The following is a 17,930-nucleotide window of genomic DNA, read 5'->3' as shown; positions in this document are numbered from 1 at the left end:
TTCCTTGTGGGTGTTATTTATTAACCAGCAAGGAAACGATCACTTCTTAAAATGAAACTGTGATAATAATGGGATCAATCCTAGGATCACTTGTTCTTGTCACAAATGTAGCTTCATGTATGATTCTTACCCACTTCAGGAGGAAAAACAATTGTTTTTTTTAAGATCATAGAGCAATTAAGCCCATCAATAATTCATGTTAGAATTAAGAGAACCACCAGTAATAGCGGAAAGCCTTGATAATGTCACTAGTACTACACATAATGGTGGTGGCTAACTTGATTTTAATTTGAGAGAAATTGGATTTATTTTATCATTTTATTTTTTTTCAAACTGAATCACAGAGGAATAGCCAATGCCAACAAATCCTTCTGTATAAACCTTAAACAATAGAAAGTGCGAGTGTGTGCGTGACTGGCAACTAGACATCTAGGCCATTGATTTAGAAATCATCAAAGAGTTAGGTTTATAATTGTTTTTCTTTAGGTTTAATTAGAAACCCACCAAAAACATAAAATTTGAGTTTATTTCACATGAAATTAGATTTCCTTTTGATTCATTACAGACATTTTAGGCTCACCAAGCATAATGGTTACTTTAGCAAAGAATTTACATTATGGGTTGTAAGATATGTCTCACATTACAATGCAGGAGAACGAAGTATTTGACGAACTATGCCTGTCCTGAAAAAGAAAAGAGTACGCATATTTCAATAGCATTAGCGACTGAACTCAAGTAATTGGTGTATAAAATTGGGAGATAAAAAATTAAAGCATTATGATAATGATCGTGCAAGGGGTTGTGGTAGCTTTCGGGGAGAAGTTCGGCAAATTGGGCACGACGCGTTCAGTGGAAGCCATTCATCGATGCATTGTGCATGAAAGCAATGTCCACATTCAGGTATGCTTTTCACTGTCTCTTTGGGCACATACTCAGAGAGGCATATTGAGCAGGTCCTATCATCTGGCATGGGTAAGCGTTTGCTCTGGCCTATAACTATTTTTGGGTAGGACTCAATTGTAGGCCCATCAAGGCCTGAGACGGTGGTGGGCCGTGACCCAGATAGAGCCTCAAAATCCGGCACCGTCTCATGACCCCAAGCCCAACCTTGGGTCTCAACTCTTAACCTGCTGCAGATGCAACTCAATATTCCCATGCAGCACAGCAACGCCGGTACCCCTAAGCATATGGCCAAGGCGTAACGTGCACCGCGTGAAATCCCTGTCAATGTTAAAAATTTCACGGTTAACTTAATTCTTTTACACAATACTGTAAAAACACAGGCCCTTTAATTGCACCATATAATTTGAAGTATAAATAGCTTATGATTTGCCCTTACCCCAATTAACTAGCTAAATAATAAAAATTCTACATCCAGGTAGGTCGGTACAATCAATACTATCATTATTCAATCATTTCTTGTGTGTAAAGAACGTGAATTAACAAAACTTCTATTATATGATTATTTTCTTAAAAGATACTTTTTTCTTAAAAACATGTTCAATGATAACTCAGCAAAATTACATAGCACATATTAGTAGAGCTTTTAGTTTTATCTTCAAACTCAAATCGTATGTCAGTGAAAAGCTAATTTTTTGGGTAGAATCCTCTTGTTTTATTTTTCAAATTAGATGGAACGTATAATTAAAAAAAAAATGCCGGTTCGAACAATTCAAAAAGGACAACAGCGAGTTAAGTACAAAATCTTTAAGAAATAAGGGTGAATATATGGAAAAGTACTTATAAAAAATAATACAATAAATAAATAATTTTATTGTACAAGTTAAAAATAATTTATTATTTTAAATTTTAAAAAATTTAAATGAGAGTAACTTCTAAAAAATAAAGAAATATAAGTTAACTTTAATCTATAAAGAATGTTTTATTTATTTTTTATATTATTATTTTTTTCTTATGAAGATTTATATATGAACTCATCCAAATAAGGTTATACTCTATTTTTAGGCATATGAAGTAGAAAGAAGAAAAAGATATAAAAAATATAATAAATAGTAAAATAAAGATAAAAATATTATATGAATATATAATATAATATTTTAATCATAACCATTCGTGGCCAAGCGCATCCATCATAAATCCAAGTTGTTAATGGAAGGAAAAATAACTTATCACGACTCATGAGGCGAGTCCCACATTAGTATTTTATAAGCTCCTCCAAATACTTTCTTATTTTTAAAGAAACTTGAAACACGGAATTTTTGTTGTTGTTTTATCTGTATTCAAATTTCCATATATTAACGGGAAGAAAGTTAATTTTATTCAAGGACAAATAATTTAAAAAGATGACCAACCCGGTTGTCTACAACTACAAGATATTTACACACTCTTCCACAAAGGAATAAGAGCTAATGAAAATATCTTTAATACATATCAAAAGCAACATAAGAATAAACATTGAAGGTGCATCCGTGACTCCTTATTAGAATATAAGTTATTAATTTTAGACATCAAATAGAATTAAATTTCAATTATAAAATAATTTTAATTTTACAAAAAAAAATTTGCGAGATTGCAGTAGTACCTTCTGAAGAGACATAGGAACAGTCAAGTTCAAAAGTGGAGTTGGTCTTGAAGGCGCAGCGGCCACCGTGGGACTCGCACCTCCCACACGCCGGCGAATCCCACGACAGACGTAGGTCATCGCTGAGGTCAGACGACAAAACATGATCGTAAAACGGCGACTGAACCGGCACCTTCAACGTCTCAACGAAATCACAAACAGATGACAAGTACGAGTGGACGGTGGGAGAAGGTGTTGCGAAAACGGCATATTTAGAGGAATCACTAAGACAAGGTATGGGGTTGTAGCGATGGACGAGGTACTCCAGGTTGAAGGAGCAGTTGAAGAAGGTGAATTTTTGGTAGTAAACGGCGTCGTATGGAGAGGCAGAAAGGTTGAGAGAGAGAAGGCGTTTCGGCAGACAGTTGTTGGGGTCGTTAACCCATAGTTGCTGTGTGGCGTAGTTTATTTCTTGGATTCTGAGTTCTCCCCAATAAGGTAGGTTGAGCAGTGTTTGGCCTTCCTCGCTGCATGATACTCTGAACCCTGGGTATCCGCATGTCTTTCCTTGCTTTTCCTTTTTGTAGAAGGGGAATCGGATTAGTGGTTCCTTCGTTTTGCAAACACTGTCTAAGCATGTTTCTATGTTTGCTACTACTATTAGGTGTGTTAGCGGAGGGTTCAGGAGGAAGAAGAGCGTGAGTATGAGAATCATGTTTGGGAAAATGGTGTTGACTTTTATCTTGTCACCGAATATGGTGGTGGTGCTGGACCATATGTTATAATATACAAATATCTTGCTTTATGTACACACCAATTAAAGGTCCTCTCGTTTTCTTCTCTTTTTATCCGAAAAAAAAATGCCAATCAACATAAAAGAGGTTTGATCGGAAAAACATACTGGGGAAGGGTTTTATGGGCGTCATGCTTTTTGCTTGTAAAATAAAGCAGTGCTTTTTTTTAGTTACCCACTGAAGCAGTGGATTGAATAGTGAGATTATTTTTAATTTTGATAAAATTAATTTTAAACTATTAATTGGATTAGAATGTGTACCAAAATTAATTTCAGTCACGTTATGAGAGACTGGTTTTTATAGATTATCAAAGGTGCAATTAACTTCTGTCACGGCGTGAGAAATTGATTCAAGCGCCAGTCCATTTTAGCTGTTGACTTGAAAAGGCAGCGGAGCATTTGTAGCACGATGGAATATCCGCCATTTCAATTTGAAGATTTATAGTATGAAAGGCTATTGCTAGTTTGTCGCATTTCATGGTGTGATACTCGTTAGTCAATTGCCGAATTATCACTGCTACTTCAGAGGAGTGGCATCTGTGTGTTGTACCACGCTACCTACCAGGTTTGCAAATAGATTAATACCCAAAACAAAGTGATACAATAGAAACCTCCAAATTTGTCGATTTAACTGCTTAATAATCCGTAGTCTGCATAACTTTTAAGTGTATCCAAATCCATGCACTTTCTAATTTCTGGTTATTATTTCCCTCGTTCAACTAATCAATGTATGAAACTTCCTCCCAAGCTATTTGCTACCATCGGAAAAACTTATCGTTTCGTTTTCATTAAGAAAATTAAATAAAGACATCACATATTCAAGAACCTTAATCCTCATTCAAAGCAGTTCAAAATGGAAACAATAATCTAAATATTAATTATCAAACTGTACATTCATTTCCCACAATGCAATAATTAACTAAGAGCTAACCTTTCCGGCACGAAAGCTTCAGCATAAAAACTATGAACAAGATTTCTGTGTGATAACTTTGAACCATTAAACCACCAAACAGAAGACAAACATTTTGCTTTGCCTTATACTAATTTTCTTTCCTTTACTATTTTTCCTTTATTTGGCACAGCAACTACCAACTTATAATGCCTATGGTAGACCAATGAAACTTCACCTCACCTATGGAACCACATTTATTTTCTCTGTAGGAATTAGTGCGCAGTACGAAACGAAAAATCACGCAAGGCTACTAAGTCATCACCGTGTGTTTGCTACTGCTCCGGTGCCTCTAGGTTAGATCCTCTTGCTCCTTGATAAGTTCGCCCTGATTCCTATCAATATTGTTGTGCTCTGTATCTTCATCATTTATGAGGTAACTGTCAACTTGTGCTGCAGCTTGCCGTCCCTCTGAAATTGCCCACACCACCAGGGACTGACCACGCCGACAGTCTCCAGCGGCAAAGACCCCTCTAACACTGGTTGAAAAGCGACCATACTCTGCCTTGAAGTTTGACCTATTGTCTCGCTCTATACCCAACTTTTCTGTAATTGTCTGAAAAACCCAGAGCAGAAAGATCAGTAATTAGCAATTTCCTAATGGAGACATCATTTGCCTGAAGGCATCTAACATTATTCGAGTAAAGCTAAAATCACTATGGCTATATTACAATCCAATTTATTCTTGTTAACTTCTTTTAGCAACAATCGATTTCTTTCGACTTTTCTACCACCATAATATCAAGTTCAGTTTAGTAACTTCTGTATACATAAGATATCAAGTTATTATGAATACTTACGGACTCAGGGCCAAGGAATCCCATGGCCAATAAAACTATGTCAGCCTCAATAATCTCCTCGGAGCCCTCAATTTCCTTAAATTGAAACTTCCCAGTTTCATCCTTTTCCCAGCGAACACGTACCACTTCAAGTCCCTTCACAACTCCATTTTCATCGCCGACAAACCGCTTGGTCAATACCTTATAAGATCTTGGATCTTTCCCAAATTTAGCTTCACCTTCTTGGTGCCCATAGTCTAAACGGTATATGCGAGGCCACTGTATTCGAGAAACATTCAGTAGTTAAACAAAGCTCAAGCGCAATTACCGTGAAAAAAAAAATGACATTTCTTCAGTTATTCTCGAGAAACCAATTTTGCTTAAGGTAGAGGTTTCAGTTACAGGAACTTATAACTGATCTCATGCCATTCTAGGACACTTCAAGGAATCAGTTGATGTAAATAGAAAACTTCAAGAGCAAAATTACCCATAATTAAAATTAAAAGGGCACTTAACGGCGTCGGTTGATGTACAGAGAAAACTCCAATTTCTCAAGCTGTCTATGCTGACAAATGTGCTGCAAAGAATAAAAACAAGCAATATTTCAGGAACCAAAGGATCTAACCTGTGGCCAAGGGTTGCCTGGGGCCCTATTTTTTGGGGGCTGAGGGAGAAGTTCCAGATTTGTGATGCTACTACACCCATGCCGAATGGATGTCCCTATGCAATCAGTGCCTGTGTCACCCCCACCAATGACCACAACTTTCTTTCCCTTCGCAGAAATGAAGTTGCCATCCTCGAGATTGCTATCAAGCAAGCTTTTAGTGTTTGCATGAAGAAACTCCATAGCAAAATGAATTCCGGATAGCTCCCGCCCAGGTACTGGAAGATCCCTGCATTAAGAAGTAAAACCTCCGTTCAAGCATCACTACAACAATTCCATTTTCTAATATACATCCATTCCACGCTAAATTGAACTAAAAGTGCAAACAATAATAATATATATAAGAATATGCAATATGTGTCACCTTGGTTTCGTGGCTCCTACAGCTAAGACAATAGCATCATTTTCCTCTCGAAGCCTATCAAGAGAGTATAAAGAATCATGACCTATATTAGCATTCACCACAAAGTTAACTCCCTCCTCTGCCATAAGGTTGACCCGCCGCTGAACTATATCCACTTTGTCGGCTTTCATGTTGGGAACTCCATACATCATAAGCCCTCCAATCCTATCATCTCTTTCATACACAGTTACTGTATGACCCATTTTGTTCAGTTGATCAGCAGCTGCCAAGCCAGCTGGTCCGCTTCCAACAATGGCCACTCTTTTCCTGCATCAGTGAAGATATTGACTAACGGTACTATTTATCTCAGTGATAATTGTAACAAAATTCATGGCCAGTTTAATATTACTAATAACCACAACAAAGTTGAACAGTTTAATAAATGAAAATCACTGCACAACAACTTGTGGATTGTATATTTTATACCTACTTATTTGAAATGGAACACCATAAGTAATGGAAATGAAATTGAAGACAAGTCAAATAAGAAAAAAAATTTCATACCCAGTTCTCCTAGCTGGAGGTCGTGGTACCATCCGACCCTCCTCAAAAGCCTTGTCTATGATAGCACATTCTATTCTTTTAATAGATACCGGATTCTCAATAATACCAAGAACACAAGAACCTTCACAAGGTGCTGGGCATACCCTACCAGTAAACTCCGGGAAGTTATTTGTCTCAAGAAGCCTCTCCAGTGCTTCATGCCACCTATTCTGGTATACTAACTCATTAAATTCTGGTATTTTATTACCAAGAGGACATCCAGAATTTTCCTGCAAGTTTATTTTTAAGTATCTTCAGTCTAAAAATTGCAGTCATAAAAAAGAAAGGTTCATGAAAGGGGCAATGCACACCTGATGACAGAAAGGAGTACCACAGTCCATGCAACGTGCTGACTGGGTTTTCATAAGTGGACCAGACTTCCTCGCATCCATCACTTCCTTCCAATCATTTATTCGAATATTGGGATTCCTGTACTTAACACCTTCACGCTCATAAGCAACAAAACCTCTATGTTTAACAGGATCAGTGACTTGACTAGGCCTCTTTGACAATTTAGCCTGTTCAACCCACAGCACATATTCAGAGGCATCAGCCAAAGAAGTAATATAGGGATCAATATCTTACAAGTAAATCAGCTATTCATAGTCAAGCAACAAGAGAGGATATTATGCGGCTCTTGGATCCCACCAAGAGAGAAACTCTATCATGATATTATATACTACATGTCTACATCCTACTAATAGAGAAATTCTATCATGATATTATCCAGCAGAGCATTCATCAGGTTTGTTTAAAAATCATTTACCAAGGCCTAAAGTAAAGAAGAGGCAAGAAAAGCCCTTTCCTTAGTCATAATAATTTTAATAGTAAATTAATAGCTGACAAAAAATGCATCTACTTCTTGATCCAATAAAATACTCAAGAGACTTGAAAGTAAAACTTCTATACAACCGTCCCTACAAGGAATCAATTTGTGCCAACAACACAAATTACATTTTTTTGTTAAATATAACTTCTGATAAATTTTAGGAAGGAAATCACTCTGAAGAAACAACGTTAATGTGAATGCTAATGGAACAAAAGAGCAGGAGATCAGTCTTACCTCTCTCTCTCTCTCTCACACACACACACACACACAAAAAAAAAAAAAAAACACAACAGGTGGGATCTACTAACATAACCTAGACTTGGCAGTGGGCACATTTGCACTTCTTAAATAGCATTTTATAAAAAGCAAATTTACCCAATGCAACCATTGAATTATATAGTATTATCTTAATGATCATATACACCAAATTTAGATAAATTAGACATCTATATATATGTAAACTAACATTTGAAGTTTACGCATATTTTTCAAAAACATATTATAAGTTAAAATTAAATTGTCTAATGAAGCAACCACTAATTTTAAATTTTATGAAATTTTGTATTCTGATTTATTACATAATAACCTTTTATTCAAAAGTTGGATAAACGAAATTCAACATCCATAAAGAATGCAAGTGTACTAAGAGTTATGTGCAGTGTAAGTGGATCCCACCTCATAAAAAAGGTTTGCAATTACCTGATGAGGCTTCCTATTCAACGATGCAGTAGCCAGTTTCTTAAGCTCTTCAAAAGCATTTTTCTCCACCAATTCTGTTTCATCTTGCTTCTCTCCATGGTTTGAGGTTGATTCCGCTGCATTTTTGGAGGCTTCCTTTGATTTCATACTTGCCAAAACACGTTTATACTCCTTGGGGAACACCTTGATAAATTTTGGAAGGAGATTCTCAAAGTCAGCAAGAATTTCTTTGGCAAGCACACTATTTGTGTGAAGCTGATGTTGTTGTATTAACATTCTAAGAGTAGTAATATCCTCGTCCTCTTCAACCTTATCCAGATCTACTAGCTCATGGTTACAGCGAGATAGGAACTTTCCATCCATATCAAGAACATAAGCAATTCCCCCACTCATACCTGCGGCAAAATTTCTGCCTGTGTTTCCAAGCACAACAACTACTCCACCAGTCATGTACTCACATCCATGATCACCAACACCTTCCACAACTGCCTTGGCCCCAGAATTACGCACACAAAATCTTTCAGCTGCCATCCCATTGAAATATGCCTCACCAGATGTGGCCCCATATAGAGCCACATTACCAATTACGATATTCTCCTTAGGGTCAAAGGTACTCCCCTTTGCAGGATATACTACAATCTTGCCACCTGACAATCCTTTACCAACATAGTCATTGCTATCACCTTCAAGTTCCAAAGTGATGCCAGGACAAAGGAATGCACCAAAGCTCTGGCCTGCACTGCCTTTAAATCTGATATGAATGGTGTCAGTTGGAAGACCATTTAAGTGGTACTTTTTAGTCACCTCATGGCTTAGCATAGTTCCCACAGCACGGTTTACATTATAGATTGGACTTTCAAAGTATACCTGGAGACCCTTTTCCAAAGCAGCATTGGACAGACGTATGAGCTTATTATCCAAGGCCATGTCCAAACCATGATATTGTTTTTGCACACAATATTGAGCAGCTTCTGGCCGCAGTTCAGCTGCAGGTCTAAGCAATAATGAGAGGTCAATGTTCTCCAGTTTTTCATTGCTTTTAATGACTTCTTTATCAACCTCAAGCATATCTGAACGGCCAACCATCTCATTAACTGTCCGAAACCCTAGCTGGGACATAATTTCTCTCATTTCTTCTGCTACCATGAAAAAGAAGTTAATGACATGCTCAGGCTCTCCAGCAAACTTCTCTCTTAGGACTGGATCTTGTGTAGCAATGCCAACAGGGCAGGTATTCTTGTGGCACTTGCGCATCATGATACAACCAAGAGTAATGAGTGGAGCTGTACTGAAACCAAACTCTTCTGCTCCAAGAAGAGTAGCTATGGCCACATCTCTTCCTGTTTTGAGTTGCCCATCAGTTTGGAGAACTGTGCGACCACGTAGGTCATTAGCTACCAAAGTCTGGTGGGTCTCAGCCAAGCCAAGTTCCCAAGGAAGACCAGCATTCTTTATGCCAGTCCATCTGGATGCTCCTGTACCTCCATCATGGCCTGAGATCAACACTTGATCAGCATGGCCTTTAACAACTCCACTGGCAACTATGCCAACTCCAGCTTCAGATACCAACTTCACACTAATTCGAGCAGCAGGGTTGGCATTCTACATATTAACAAAGAGGGTTGAGAAGGAGGAACACCAAAGACAAGAAATTCAACCAAAAGCACCCAATGTAAAATGATTGAAGCTAGTCAGCTAGATATGAACATACCTTTAGATCATGAATTAATTGGGCAAGATCTTCAATGGAGTAAATATCATGATGAGGAGGTGGGCTGATAAGTCCTACACCAGGAGTTGAATTCCTAGTGACAGCAATGTCTCCTACAACCTTGTGGCCAGGTAGTTCACCACCCTCACCAGGTTTTGCTCCCTGAAGAAAACAGAGTTAAAACAATACCATTCTAGTATTCTACCATCAGCAAAAAAATCAATTATGCATTCAAGAACACTCAGATGTGTCTTTTAAGTGTCAGTATCATCTTCCAACTGAACCTTAACTTCAACAGTGCAGGGGCTAGAGACTAGTTTAGTGTATATAAGGAAAAGGAACAGTACCCCCAAATCCAAACATGATAATGCTGACAATTACCTGGGCCATCTTTATCTGCAATTCATCAGCATTTGTAAGATAGTAACTTGTAACTCCAAACCTCCCACTAGCAACCTGCTTGATAGCACTCCTTTTGGGGTTCATTGAGCCATCTAGAAGAGGCTTCATACGAGATGGTTGCTCACCTCCCTCACCTATGAAAAGATTTGCACAACAAAATTGAGTAGACTAGAATAATTAAATTACAAGAAAATAAAAGGTTTTTAGGCACAAATTCTATCATAATTCATAAACCATTTTCATAAAAAGAAGAAAAAAATTTGGAAACAAACTTGAGATTTTTTCCCCAAAAAAAAAATTTGCCATATTTTATTTAAAAACAGACCTGTATTAGATTTCCCTCCAATCTTATTCATAGCAGCTGCCAATGCTGTGTGTGCCTCCAATGATATTGATCCATAACTCATGGCCCCAGTGCAAAACCGTTTAACTATCTCACTAGCAGGCTCTACTTCATCAAGGGGAATCTTCAATGCTGCCTCTTTAAATTTCAAAAGTCCCCGCAAATTGCAAGCTTTATTTAACTCGTGTATGAGCTTAGAGTACTGTTTATATGCATCTACGCTGTTAGTTCTGGCAGCCTCTTGAAGCTTTGATATGGCAAGCGGATCATTCAGGTGAATTTCACCACCTTTTCTCCAATGATAATCCCCAGGATTTGGCAATGCTACTGCTTCAGCACTTCCAGGAGAGAAGATCCGAGAAGGAAATGCTAACTCATGCAATTTAAGAGCATCACGAGCAAGCATCTCAAATGTTGCACCCTCAACTCGACTTGGGGTGCCAGCAAAGCACCTGTCAATCACTTCTGATGAAAGACCCAGGGCTTCAAAAATCTGAGCACCTTTGTAAGAGGCCAAAGTAGATATTCCCATCTTCGCAAGCACCTTCATCATTCCATAGTTACTTGCTTTGAAGTACTGCTTAACCAGCTCATCTTTTGAGTAGAATTCACCACTTGCTTTGGGTGGGATCTTTCCATGAACCTGCAGTCGCCAAATTGCCTCCACAGCCAAATATGGGCATACAGCATCGGCACCGAAGCCAACAAGTGTGCAGAAATGGTGCACTTCACGTGGCTCAGCAGATTCTACTACTAAGGCAATTCTAGTACGCTCAAGTGTTTTGACTAGATGTTGATGGACAGCACCAACAGCCAGTAGGGAGCTCACAGCAACGCGTTTCCTTGAGAAGGCTGTTGCAAGATGCAACGTTAGATTCAAATAAATTAGATGGAAGTGAAGCATATAAATTATATTTATCTATGCAACAAAAGTATAATATAATACCTCTATCAGACAGCACAAGGGTGGTGTAGCCATCACTAATTGCATCATGTGCTTCAGCACATATCCTGTCCAAGGCTTCCTCCAACCCTTTCTTTCCACAGTCCTTTGAGTATGTTATATCTATAACTTTGCTCTGCCATCCCCTGTAATTCATCTTTTTAATGGCCTCCATTTCTTCAATGGATAAAAGGGGGCCTTTCAGGGAAAGGCGGTGGCATTGTGCCTCGGTGATTTCTGTCAAGTCACCTTCTGGACCAACTATACATTCCATGGAAGTGACTATTTTCTCTCGAATAGGATCAATAGGTGGGTTTGTCACTTGGGCAAACATTTGCTTGAAGTACTCAAAAGTGAGCTTTTCTCTATTAGACATGACAGCTAATGGAGTATCATTTCCCATTGACCCAAGGGGTTCTGTACCATCTTTTGCCATGGGAAGTAATAACATTTCCAAGGATTCAACTGTGTATCTGCTTGAGTAAGGTAATATAAAAACACTTCCTTCTTATACAGTAGATAAAATAGAGAAAATATTCAAGATGGATGTTACATACCCAAAAGCTTTCAAAGGAGCCAGTAAACCATGAATTCCCTTGTTTTCCATATTCACATCATCGCCAGATGCCTGTAACTCATGGAAAATGCTTTAGTGAGAATTTCCAATAAGAAATTCATGCAAAGTTCATAAATTCATATGGATTATTATTTTATACTTACTGACACAACTCCTTCTATGGTTGGTGGCTCTCTTTCAGATTCATGTACAGAATTAACTATGTCTTTGAGTTCAACCTTCTGCTTTTTGATCCATTCTCCATATGGCCTTGCCAATGAAAACTGTTCCTTTAAAGCATCATCATTTACAACAATATGCTTCTCAAAATCCACCAGAAGCATCATGCCAGGATTTAGTCTTCCTTTCCTCCATACATCTTCAGGAGGAATGTCTACAACCCCAACTTCACTTGCCATTATAACTCGTCCACTGTGGGTGACATAAAAGCGGCCTGGTCGAAGCCCATTCCTGTCTAATGTTGCTCCAAGATAGTGACCATCGGTAACTGCAATAATATTAAGTCAATACATAACTAAGAATCCACAACAACAGGCTTGTTACATAAGAAGGAAGTAATAATCTGTCCAGGAATTTCACATGCTATAAGAGCCGGCCCATCCCATGGCTCCATGAGGGCTGAGAAGTATTCATAAAATGCTCTACGTTGAGGATCCATATTCTTGTCATTTTGCCATGCTTCAGGAATCATCATCATAACAGCTTCTGGAAGGCTTTTACCAGACTGAATCAAAAACTCAAGGACACAGTCAAAGGCTCCTGAAGAGGAAAAACTACATCAGTATATGAACATATCCAACAAATAAAAGTACATTCTGATAAAATATCACCAGAATCAGATGAATTTGCATCCACAATAGGCAAAAACTTCTTTAACTCATTCTCTGACAGACCAAGCTCCTTGCACTTCAGTAGGCCTTCACGAGCCTTCATCCTATAAAATATTTCCAACTTGTCAGCATGAGTAATATCCTGCCGAATGTTGTTACACCTATTTCAAAATAACTTTAGCATGCCTGCCAACTTAGCTCATGGTAGCCATTATTTAGAAGAAAAAAAATGAAGACAAGCATCATGCATTAACTCTCAGATTCATCCATTTAAGCTGCACTGGGATATTACTGATACATCTATTTAAATTAAATTTGAAGTGAAATTTAGTATTCGTTCTTCTTTGTCTTAAACTAGTGTACAGCAATACTTATACAAGGCATACCAGTTAACATTTCCTCTAAGTGTGTTGATCTCTCCATTGTGGCCCAATACACGCATAGGTTGAGCGCGATCCCAACTAGGAAAAGTATTTGTTGAAAATCTTGAATGAATCTGCACATCATATATCCAAATTGTCAATATTTATGGCTACTTCTTACTTCATAATATAAATTATTGCAGAAAATCAAGAGCATAAATGAAAATGTTTTCCCAAGTACTTCAATATACATATACTGAAGTGCCAGTTGAAATTCCGAAAATCCTATTCCAGTTTCACCAAAATGATTTTTCCCTCCACCACATGAAATTGTCTTCCGGACTATCAACTAAAGACAGGGAGCATCAGCAGAAATTTCTGCAAACATGATTATCTTCATAATGTACGGTCTTACCAATTCACCCATTGCATCCAAATTCAAATAGTAATCAAGGAAGCGGAAGAACTTAAGAGATCATTCAAACCTCAATGCCTCAGAAGTCATTCCCCAACCTTGCATCTCTTCAGTTACTGGTTGTTGCCCATGCTGTTTGTTGGAGTATATAGAGTTAGTGGAGAAAGAAATTAAGTTAATGGGCAATATATTACCAGGGCCATGTAGCTCGTAAACCTTTCATTGCCAAGGTCTGCAAAATAGTAATCCTTCAATTGAGCTGGTGTTAACTGACCTTTGTAAACAACAGTCCTGTACAAATTGGATAACCATTTGAAATAGGAAACTGAATAGATTGGGAATGACCATGATTAGTTATCAAAAAATAATGTCCCTTTTCCACAACACACCTCGATGAAAGTGAACAGATATAGAAATCTGTAATGCCATCAAAATTGAGGTTTAATGCAGATGTTATAGCAACCATGGAAAGCTTCCTTAGTATATACATCTGCATGAAAGGAAAAAATTATAAAGCATGGAAGATTGATTATTCAAATCTCATTCAAATTAATCATACAAAATGAATTGAACATAAAAAATTCTATTTTTTTACTCTTAACCTGTGAATTTTGTTAGCGTATCATGCCAAATTAATGATGTGTAATTTTGTAATTTACTTGGGAATTTGCTTCTTTCAAAAGAACTCAATTTCAACCTTATGTTCATTTAAATGTAGAAGTCATTCCACCCTTGTTATGTAGAAAAGGTTAGGTACCTGTCTTTCCAAATCAACTTTTGATTGAGTACTTGGAGTAAGAAACACCTGCTCGATCACTGGTTCAGTCTGCAGGGCCGATTTGCCCAATCCTGTGTTATCAGTGGGCACAGAACGCCAACCAAGAACAGAATGCCCAAGAGATTCGGCAACCTTTCAACAAAAGCACAGCATGTTTAAAAAGAAATTCCTCTAGAAATAAAATCAATATACCAAAGTAATTTTAATGCAAAAATAAATAATACAAAATAGTGATTATTGCATGTCATTTTCAATTATAACTTCTGTAGGATAACAGTAATGCGACGAAATCAAGTTGAACTCAAAAGCAATCATGCTGGAAAGTAGTATTTAGATAAGACAAAGAAATTACGAATTAATATTACCTTTTGAAATGCATTTTTGCTTTCTTCCCTTTGACTGTCAGATGTAGGCAAGAAAAGCATGCCAACTGCATATTTCCCTGGGGGCGGAAGCTCGAAATCCACAACCTGCAAACAGTCAAACCCATTACAAACATCGACCTTTAGATACAAAAGGAGAAAAACACTGCATCAAATATCAGTAAATAAAAATTCATGCATACTTTGATCCATAGTGCTCCACTAAGAAGTTATAGACCTACGAATGAGTCCTAACCTCTATGGATGGATTTAAGAATTATTTCTTGTTTGGTTCCATTATAGTGAGAAATTCTTGTGGAGATTAATATTAATCTGATTCCCAAGTAAAAATGCCATAGAAAAGCACTAATGAAAATCTATATAGAAGATGAAATTTATTTCCATGATTTCAGAAAGTAAGAGAAAAAACAAAACAAATTCCTATGCTCTTTAGTTCACTTATTTCAAGTGTACGATTTGTATGCTTGGGCAAGCTTTTTGGCATATCTGAATTTTAACAATCCAATCATCACATCATATTATACAACAAAAACCGAACTTTATCTCGCTATATGTGAGGTTTATTATATGAATTATGTGACGTAATTAAATTTAGTTAAAAACTAAATTTTTAAAAATACTATTAATCAAAAAGATCTCCATTAAATCATATTATATAATAAAAAAAATTCTGTGTACCAAAATCCAGACATATAAATTATTCATATGTATATAATATGATAATCTACATTCACTCATGTTTTGAAAGGAATATACGAAGAAAGATGAAATGCTATGGATTTGATCTTATAACTTTGAATCAAATTATATTTATTAGATGTAGTGCATTAAATCATATACATAAATAAGTAGTAGGAAGCTGGAATAAAAAAACTTATTTCTTTTAAAAAAAATTAACCAATCACCTTCTTCGTTGCTCAACAAAATGCAGAGTGCAACAAATCAGAAAACAAAAATTAAAAGAGAGATGATAAAGCAATATAGCTCGTCCTGAATCTCGAAAACGCATAAAAGGATCCGTACATGAAGTCATTGAATAAAAAAACTATATTACTCCTTAAATATATTTATATGGCCTTTTTTAAAACATTATTCCCTTTGTCTCTATTTTTTTTATCATATCAATTATCTTTTGTATAAAGTAATAATACAAATGTAATTTCTAAAAAAAAAATCTTTTTTTCCGAATAAAAAACAGTAAACAGTAAGTAGAAGTATTATGTGCTACGTTGGTTTAAAGTTGAGTATAATTGATTTCGATGAAATGGATTTTGGGCCTAATTGAGATACATAAATTATTCTGAAGGACATACTTTTCTGAAATATATGTTTTTTATTGAAAAGTAATAGAATTGATTTTCTAATTGTAAAACAAACAAGTCGTATAAGAAGAGCTGATAAAATCTCAAAATCGTTTTATCGGAATGAAAAATACAGTATACGGAAAACATAAAAATTATTAATCGAGCTAGTAAAATCACGAGTCCGAAAAATTTAGAAAAAAAAAAAACACCTTCTTGTAAAACTGGTGAGGCAAAGCAACCATAATCCCGGCTCCATCTCCAGTGTTGGGTTCACACCCACAAGCACCTCTGTGTTTCATGCGCACCAGCATCTCCAAAGCATCGTTCACCTACAGAAAAACGACACGTACTCATATAACGTAGAACCGCGTCTTATTAACATTCACATGCATGCGGCAAAGTCCCACTAACCGTTTTGCGGCTACTTTCGCCGGATAGTTCCGCCACGAATCCCACCCCGCAAGAGTCCTTATCCATAGCTGGGTCATAAAGCCCGAGCGGCTGCTTCGGCACAGCGGACAACGCCGACCGAACCACCACCCTCAGCTTCGGAGACCGCCCCGGACCCTCCGATTGCCAAACGTGAAGCCGTTCCGAACCGAGACCCCTGCTTCTCGAACGCAATCGCGCTCCCAAAAACTTCTTCGCTCTCGCTTGACATGGCTCATTGAGCTGCGCCCTCTTGTTCGCCGGTGATAAAGTGCTCGCCGACCAAGCCGGAAGCGTTAGAAATGAGAGATAAGACGACATCGTTTAAGGAGATTGTCAATACAGGGAGGGGGAAAACGAAGAGTGCTCCGTTTTTTATTATTCTTTTGGATTTCCACTTTAATCCTTCCGTAAACTGTAACAGATCTGATTTTGATATGAGAAACAGGTAAGCGTAACGGGAATGGAATGAAATGAAACGAGGTGATGCTTTTTGCGTTTAACGATCAGCTAAAGTGGAAGGTGTTGTTGGTTCGCATGCAGATTGCAGAGACAAAGATAAAAATGGTTTCAGAAGCAAACATTAGGGACGAGGACGAAGATAGAGCAAGCGAACACTGCGCCGCCCCCAAATGACGGTTTGTTTGGGATCAGTGGGGGCAGCAGAAGTAGATGCCGAATTTATAGAGTGAGGGAGTGTGTGTTTCCATTTTGCGTTGGAATTTATCTTTTAAAGAAAAATGAAATGGAAAGAAAGGGTGACTGTTACTATTATTATTATTATTATTATTATTATTAGTATCGATTACATTAATTAATTAAGTAATATAATGTGTAATTACAAAGCAGTCCTATAATTAATTATGGACCACTGTCATATACGATATGCGGCACGCTAAAACCGCTGTGCATGGGTCCCACCGCGTCGTTAGACTGTTACATGACGTTATTCATTTTTCGTTTACTAAATGCCACCAACGGTTTTGGATGAAGAAACAAATAAATGTGAAAAATAAAGGGAATGTAAGATAAAATAAAAATGATATAATATATACTATTTAAATATTTTCTAAATTTTTTATAAAATTTTAAAAAATTATTAAAATACACTGCTTAATATATTTTTAATATATTAATAGTTATTAATTAAAATTTATAAAAAAAGGTGATAATTATTAAATTTAGAGCGAAAAAAGTAAAAATTTTATTTAATTTTTATTTTTTGATATATTATAAATAAAACTAAAAATAAAAAAATTATTAAATTTAAAAT

General features: G+C 36.9%; 2 protein-coding genes across 2 annotated transcripts; both read right to left on the bottom strand.

Annotated features, from left to right (window-relative positions):
* Positions 1-550: 550 nt before the first annotated feature.
* LOC113873894 (putative RING-H2 finger protein ATL21A) lies at positions 551-3,266 on the bottom strand. Its single transcript, XM_027512262.1, has 2 exons — positions 2,543-3,266; positions 551-1,221 (listed from the first exon to the last, which is right to left on the bottom strand). The coding sequence occupies exons 1-2, from the start codon at positions 3,234-3,236 to the stop codon at positions 776-778; spliced, it is 1,140 nt and encodes a 379-aa protein (XP_027368063.1). The 5' UTR covers positions 3,237-3,266; the 3' UTR covers positions 551-775.
* A 1,084-nt stretch (positions 3,267-4,350) lies between these two features.
* Positions 4,351-16,978, bottom strand: LOC113850812 (glutamate synthase [NADH], amyloplastic). Its single transcript, XM_027481344.1, is given in 23 exon segments — positions 4,351-4,558; positions 4,560-4,819; positions 5,064-5,321; positions 5,668-5,935; positions 6,071-6,376; positions 6,614-6,882; positions 6,964-7,170; positions 8,181-9,782; positions 9,892-10,053; positions 10,273-10,427; positions 10,619-11,488; positions 11,583-12,052; positions 12,137-12,207; positions 12,300-12,643; positions 12,736-12,915; positions 12,987-13,090; positions 13,373-13,482; positions 13,958-14,054; positions 14,153-14,253; positions 14,521-14,673; positions 14,907-15,011; positions 16,438-16,557; positions 16,640-16,978. Coding segments are annotated over 23 exon segments (6,585 nt in total). The 3' UTR covers positions 4,351-4,524.
* Positions 16,979-17,930: the final 952 nt, after the last annotated feature.

The sequence above is a fragment of the Abrus precatorius genome, unplaced genomic scaffold (assembly GCF_003935025.1).
Source record: "Abrus precatorius isolate BTA unplaced genomic scaffold, Abrus_2018 Scaffold10, whole genome shotgun sequence".
NCBI lineage: Eukaryota > Viridiplantae > Streptophyta > Magnoliopsida > Fabales > Fabaceae > Abrus > Abrus precatorius.
The sequence above is the reverse complement of the archived record's forward strand: the minus strand, read 5'-3'. Positions and strand labels throughout refer to the sequence as shown.

What these genes read in the sequence shown, in the direction of transcription:
- LOC113873894 (XM_027512262.1), bottom strand. Translation starts at nt 3,236, where the DNA reads ATGATTCTCATACTCACGCTCTTCTTCCTCCTGAACCCTCCGCTAACA. An exon ending in TTCCTATGTCTCTTCAGAAG is followed by an intron (nt 1,222 to 2,542) that starts GTACTACTGCAA and finishes TAACATTGACAG; the next exon opens with GGATTTCACGCGGTGCACGT.